Source organism: Prosopis cineraria, unplaced genomic scaffold (genome assembly GCF_029017545.1).
Source record: "Prosopis cineraria cultivar Desert tree isolate PC_DT_omini unplaced genomic scaffold, ASM2901754v1 PC1, whole genome shotgun sequence".
NCBI classification, from domain to species: Eukaryota; Viridiplantae; Streptophyta; class Magnoliopsida; order Fabales; family Fabaceae; genus Prosopis; species Prosopis cineraria.
The window spans coordinates 53,523,220-53,529,488 of record NW_026555332.1 but is presented as its reverse complement, the minus strand read 5'-3'; the positions used below and the strand labels follow the sequence as shown (position 1 = coordinate 53,529,488).

At 34.7% G+C, this 6,269-nt stretch overlaps 1 protein-coding gene across 2 annotated transcripts; it reads left to right on the top strand.

The window, feature by feature from the left end:
* Positions 1–2,518: 2,518 nt before the first annotated feature.
* Positions 2,519–5,226, top strand: LOC129320927 (glycerophosphodiester phosphodiesterase GDPD1, chloroplastic-like). 2 transcript variants are annotated; one of them, XM_054966613.1, is made up of 7 exons: positions 2,519–2,684; positions 2,778–2,960; positions 3,738–3,805; positions 3,896–4,177; positions 4,288–4,383; positions 4,476–4,672; positions 4,773–5,226. In XM_054966613.1, exons 1-7 carry the CDS (start codon positions 2,588–2,590, stop codon positions 5,002–5,004), a joined length of 1,155 nt encoding a protein of 384 aa, XP_054822588.1. In that variant the 5' UTR covers positions 2,519–2,587; the 3' UTR covers positions 5,005–5,226. The 2 variants fall into 2 exon arrangements, with proteins under 2 accessions (XP_054822588.1, XP_054822593.1); XM_054966618.1 differs by having other exon boundaries at positions 2,520–2,684; positions 2,778–2,959; positions 3,746–3,805.
* The last annotated feature ends 1,043 nt before the right edge of the window (positions 5,227–6,269 follow it).

The window sequence follows — 6,269 nt, the reverse complement described above, 5'->3', positions numbered from 1 at the left end:
GGGGGAATGATAAATAGGTCCCAAGACATACATTTAATTTCAATAAAGTCTCAGAAAAAATTTCAAAGCACGAGGAAGGTCTCAAAGTCCTTGAAGCAAATTATATGAACAAAATTAATTTACTTAAATATCTTTCTTGTTTAATTTTTCAAAATATCATTATTCTTCCTCCCATTCATTCACATCTCAAAGTCTAAAACAAAAATCATGAATTCATGGAAGGTACAGGTCTTACTTGCAACACCCACTCTCAATGATGCTTCATTGAGGGCACAATCCTTTAGCTAAGAACTTCGTTAAAAAATTACAAAGAGGCTTGCAGCCTTATAGTGTGCTCTGATCACTGCTGTCATGTTCTACAAGCCTAGCGACACTTACTTAAACAACCTTGTGAGCCAAGCTCTCTTTGAAGATAGTGTGAATGGCATTATAGTTGGCTCCAACCCAATCCTTATGGAGTAGCCTCTGTTTGAGCTAATATAGAAATCACAGTTGGCTCTGTCCTCACAGTCTCCATGAACTCTGATTGATGTTTATTTAATTTGGGCTTAGATTAACTTGGATTTAGTTAACATGTGTGTGTGTGTGTGTGTGATAGTGATAGTTTCAAATTTTTTTTGTATAGCAACTCTTTTTTTGTTAATCCAAATTGATGCTTTTGTATATGTGAAGTACTTATATGTACAGATGTATTAGAAAAATTGATACATGTAGTTAATATATACAATTCATTTGCAAAGCAATTAAGTTATTATTTTAAAAGAAAGCTCCAGTGATTTGCAATTGAGATTCTCAATTTTGCAACTTCTTTACGAAAAAATTTCAACTTCATTTCAAAATTTTAATAGGAAACATTTTATTGAATGTTTGAAGCTGTAAAGCAAAAAATCAATTTAGTATTCTAAAATAAAACTTTAGTAATTTGCAACTAAGATTTCCATTTTTGCAACTTCTTTTTCAAAAAATTTTAACTTCAATTTGAAATTTTAACATGAAACACCTTATTTATTTTTCAACTGCAAAGCAATCAAGTTATCATTCCAAATGAAAGCTTCAGTAATTTACAATTGAGATTTTTAATTTTGCAATTTCTTTATGAAAAATTTACAACATCATTTCAAAATTTTAATAGGAAGCACTTTATTGAATGTTTAAAGTTGCAAGGCAAAAAATCAAGTTATTATTTCAAGAAAAAGTTCTAATAATTTGCAGCTTAGATTTTCAATTTTGCAACTTGGTTTCGGAATTTTAACATGAAACACTTTATTTGTTTTTCAGTTACAAAGTAATCAATTTATTATTTTAAGAGAAAGCTATGGTAATTTGCAACTAAAATTCCCAATTTTGCATCATCTTTATGAAAATATTGCAACTTTATTTCAAAATTGTAATAGGAAGCACTTTATTTAATGTCTGAAGTTGCAAATCAAAAAATTAAATTATTATTTCAAGAGAAAGCTCAAATAATTTACAACTGAAATTTTCAATTTTATAACTTTTTTTTTAAATTTTACAACTTCAGTTTGAAATTTTGACACGAAACACTTTATTTATTTTTCAGTTGCAAAGCAATCAAGTTATTATTTCAAACGAAAATTTTAGTGTTTTGCAACTAAGATTTTCAATTTTGCAACTTCTTTACTAAACTTTGCAACTCCATTTCAAAATTTTAGAAACACTTTAGTGAGAACAAAATATATGAATTGTACATATCAACTACATGTATCAATTCTTCTAGTGCATTTACATATATAAGTACTTCACATACATGAAAGTATGAATTTAAATTTACAAAAGAGGGGTTGCTATATTAAAAAAAAAATAAAAACATCAACTAGAGTTTACAGGGACTATAAAGACAGAGCAAATTATAATCTTTACACTATCTCAAGTAGAGACTTCTTTATAAAGATTGGGCAAGAGCCAATTATGATGATAGCCACATCATGTTTGAAGAGAGCTTGGCCCACAAGTTTGTTTGGGTAAGTTTTGCTAGGTTTGCAGAATATGACGATAGCGATATCAGTTCAAACTATGAGAATACAATTCTCTTTTTAATTTTTAAGTGAAATCCTTGGCCAAAGGATTATGTCATCAATAAAGTAGCCTTGAGAGTAAGTGTTGTAGGTGAGATATGCATCTTTTATGGTCTCTCGATTTTGGTTTCTGAATTTAAAATGTGAACGAATTGGAGGAAGAAGAATGATATTTTAAAAAATTGAACAAAGGTATTCAGGTAAATTGATTTTATTTATATAATCCATTTTAAGGACTTAAGGACTTTACTAGTGCTTTAGAATTTTTTTGAGAATTTATTGAGATTAAATGCATTTCTTGAAGCCTATTTGTCATTCCCACAAAACTTAGGACAAACGGAGCGAAACGACTTCGGCAAGAACGGTAAAGGGGGTGGAGGAATATCCGCGGCATATGACATGGAAGGAGAATATTCGGCGGGAAGATCCCATGGCGTCCCCGTTTCGTCCCTTAAATACCCGCAAGCTACTCTCTCGCTCCCAACAACTCCAAAATTCCTCCCGTATCCTTCTCTCCTGCCTTCTTCCCTCCCTAATTCCCTAGTCTGACAATGGCTCTCAAGGCCGTTCATGTCTCCGACGTCCCTTCCCTTGATCACGTCCCTGACAACGCCTCTTTTTCCCTTTACTCCACCCGCCCTCCCACCGGTTCGTTCTTCTATTCCCCATCCCGCCTCTCTCTCGCTCTTCATTTTTCATAAAATTAATCAACGTTAGCTGAATATGGCGTTTCCATTGCAGGCGTGGATTTGAGTCGGGGCGGGTCAAACAGCCCTAAGTTTCTGGTGATCGGACACCGGGGGAACGGCATGAACGTCTTGCAGTCGTCGGATCGGAGAACGAGAGCTGCCAAGGAGAACTCCATCGTGTCCTTCAATGCCGCCGCCAAGTTCCCCCTCGACTTTATTGAATTTGACGTTCAGGTCATTTGTTGTCTCATCTTTTACTTTCTGCCCGGTGTCCTGTCCCGCCGATGTTTTTTTTTCCTTTTGTGTCGACGGATTTAACTTCCCTCTGTTTTTTTGGGCCTGACGGATTTAACTTCTCACGTTTCCCTCGACTTTTTATTCTTTCTTGTTTCAAACCTCGATATATTCTTTTCAAGAGATATCATCGGAAATGGAAAGAACGTTAGTTAATTGGTGATTTTAGCGGTGCACCGTCGCCGCGTCTCTCCTTGCCAGTGAGATCCAGATACATCTCGTAGGACTTAGGAGATGAGGGTCGTGGGACCCACCTTATGGATCCCCCTCATCTCATCTGTTCATTAATTTTTTTTTTTATGGGTAGAAGAGGATCTGTTCATTGATTACAACTCATGACATAGTGGTTTTTTTTAATATCAGCTCGTGACATATTAAAATGCAGTAGGCTAGTAGCCCGGAAGGATTGGGTTTTTGCTCCATATTATTGGGCCGGCCTGGTGAATATCTTTTTCGGTAAAAAATGTTTCTATAGTAAATTCTCAGTCGAAAGTCCGGCCCGTGTGTCCTCTTTCGTAATCAAGTGTAATGATATATTGTGCCCCAAAAAGGCGCCGTGGATCTTGCGTTTTTATCATTTTTTTTATCACTAAAATATATATATATATATATATATCATTTTACGGCTGTGCTGATGTGCCACGGGGCTATGTTTTTACAATTTTACCCATTTTGTTTTGGCGGTCTTTTACTCAAACCTGACGCGAGAGCGAATATGATTTGCAGGTGACTACGGATGGCTGCCCAGTGATTTTCCACGATGATTTCATTCTCTCTGCAGAAAATGTATGCTCGTCGTCCTCGCAATTTTTTTTCATTGTCCGCTTCCACTGTTTTCGTCTTGCATCTTTCGTTGATTGTGCTGGGATTTTTCAGGGAACTGTATTTGAGAAGAGAGTCACCGACCTGAGTTTGTCAGAGTTTCTGTCCTATGGTCCTCAGAAAGACGCCGGAAAGCAAGGAAAGCCTTTGCTAAGAAAAACTAAGGATGGAAAAATACTCAAGTGGGATGTTGAACAAGATGATCCGCTCTGCACCCTCCAAGAAGTTTTCCAGAAGGTGGAGCTCACTCTGGGTTTTAACATCGAGCTTAAATTTGATGACCACATTGTCTACGAGGACGAGTATCTCGTTCGAGTCCTCCAGGCTGTTTTGAAGGTATAACACTTGCTTTGAAATGTATTTTGATCCTTCCTAGTCTTGGGAGAACTTTGCTTTTCTCGTGTTTTTCTGGATACATCTCTTGATTCATTGAACCTTTGTGACAGGTCGTGTTTGAGTATGCCAAGGACAGACCCATTATCTTCTCAAGTTTTCATCCCGATGCAGCAAAACTCCTTCGTAAATTACAGAGCACCTATCCTGTATGCTCCTTGCCACTTTATATTAGCGAATAAATTCAGCTATCGGTCGCAAACCTCTTAGTGTCTAATGGTTACTTTTTGGGTCATAACAGGTATACTTCTTGACGAACGGAGGAAATGAACTTTATTATGATGTGAGAAGAAATTCCTTGGAGGAGGCATTAAAACACTGTCTGGAGAACGGCCTGCAGGGAATCGTGTCCGAGGTCAGAGCGGTCTTCAGAAATCCTGGAGTGGTAGCCAAGATAAAAGAATCTAAGCTTTCCTTGATTACCTACGGCAGATTGAAGTATGTCCTCTCACCTGTGTTCTACTGTTCTTGCTTGTTTGTCAATCCTGGCAAGAAACGGATTTAACATGAACTAAGTTTTTCTGGGTTTGTGTCGCAGTAATGTTCCCGAGGCAGTTTTCATGCAACATTTGATGGGGACTGAAGGTGTGATTGTGGATTTGGTCCAAGAAATAACGCAGGCGGTTTCGGATATGATAAAGCCATCAATGGTGGCTGAAGAGGAGGGTATCATGACTGAAGAGAAGAGGAAGGGGAACTCAAAGCCTCAATTCTCTCAGCAGGAGCTGACTTTTCTTTTGAGGCTAATCCCAGAGTTGATACAGATTTAGGCAAAAAAAAAAAAAAATGGAGGTAACCAATAACCATTATACCCTGACCCACTGGTTAAAAACCATTATACCCTGACCATTGTAAATATCTTTTCTTTTTTATTTCCTAAGAAGTAGAGAATGAATGTAACTAGAGTTTGGTTGTCCTCCATATACTCGTGTTTGATTGTATCCCAAATACACGTGGAGTTCCCAATTGAATTGGTGTTGATTTGTGCTGTATCTAATTGCGAAGAAAAAATTTCAATCTTAGGCCTTGAGCTCATGATCATTGAGACCAACATAAACACCGGCAAGCCGGAAGTTCGATATTAATTGAAAATTAAGCAATGATTTTTTTTTTAAAAACTGCTTTGCGACATATCAATCAGCAGTAATAGCTTAGCTTCAGATTTGGCATCCTTTTCTGAACGAAAACTGGATTAATGTTTAAGTGTTTATTTGATTTTTAATTTGTTAGAAGTTTATTTGTTGAAACTCCATTTAGCAAAGGTTGGTTTACTGAAAATAAGTTGTTATAATGAAGTTTATGTTATGGATATATTTTGTAAAAGTTAATTTAACAAATTAAAAATTATTTAAATTAATGATGATTTGTGTTTTTAAAATGTATTTTTAAAGTTGTAATGATTAAAAAAGATATCAATTTATGATAATTTATTATTTTTATTATACAAATGTAATATATTAAAAATATTTTAAAAATATAAAAAATTAAATTAACATAAAATTTAATATATTAAATAATAAGAATAAAAAAATAGATATGTCATTTATAAAAGTAGGTATAAATTATTTATAAGGATGTTATGATTATTTATAAAAGTAGGCACAAAGTTATTAGTCTCACAATTGCTCTCAACTCTTATTTGTAATTTGAATATCCACCAAAAAAAAAAATAGAATTTGCAAATTCACATCTAAACCTGATATCAACCTATATTTAAAAAATCATTTTGCTCATTTGAAAAGCACTCAAACAATTTTTATATTTGAAAAGTTGAAAAATGGATTTCCATGCTAAATGTTGGCCATTTGAACGCTGCTAGAGCTGGGTCACGCATAGAAATCCGTTCGGCTTTTCCCAATCTATAATATTTTTTACTGGGTATGAATCTTTGATTATTAAGATAAACAATGGAGTTTTGGAAAAGTCAATACAAATTATGAATTGTGAATGACATAATAGATAGATCGATGTAGAATGTGGGATAGCTATAATTATTTAAATTTATATCTTTAATTATTAAAAAGGCATAATAAAT

Coding starts and splice junctions, on each gene's coding strand:
- LOC129320927 (XM_054966613.1), top strand. CDS start 2,588: ATGGCTCTCAAGGCCGTTCATGTCTCCGACGTCCCTTCCCTTGATCAC. Junction 2,685..2,777: donor CTCCACCCGCCCTCCCACCG/GTTCGTTCTTCT, acceptor TTTCCATTGCAG/GCGTGGATTTGAGTCGGGGC. Junction 4,673..4,772: donor ATTACCTACGGCAGATTGAA/GTATGTCCTCTC, acceptor TTTGTGTCGCAG/TAATGTTCCCGAGGCAGTTT.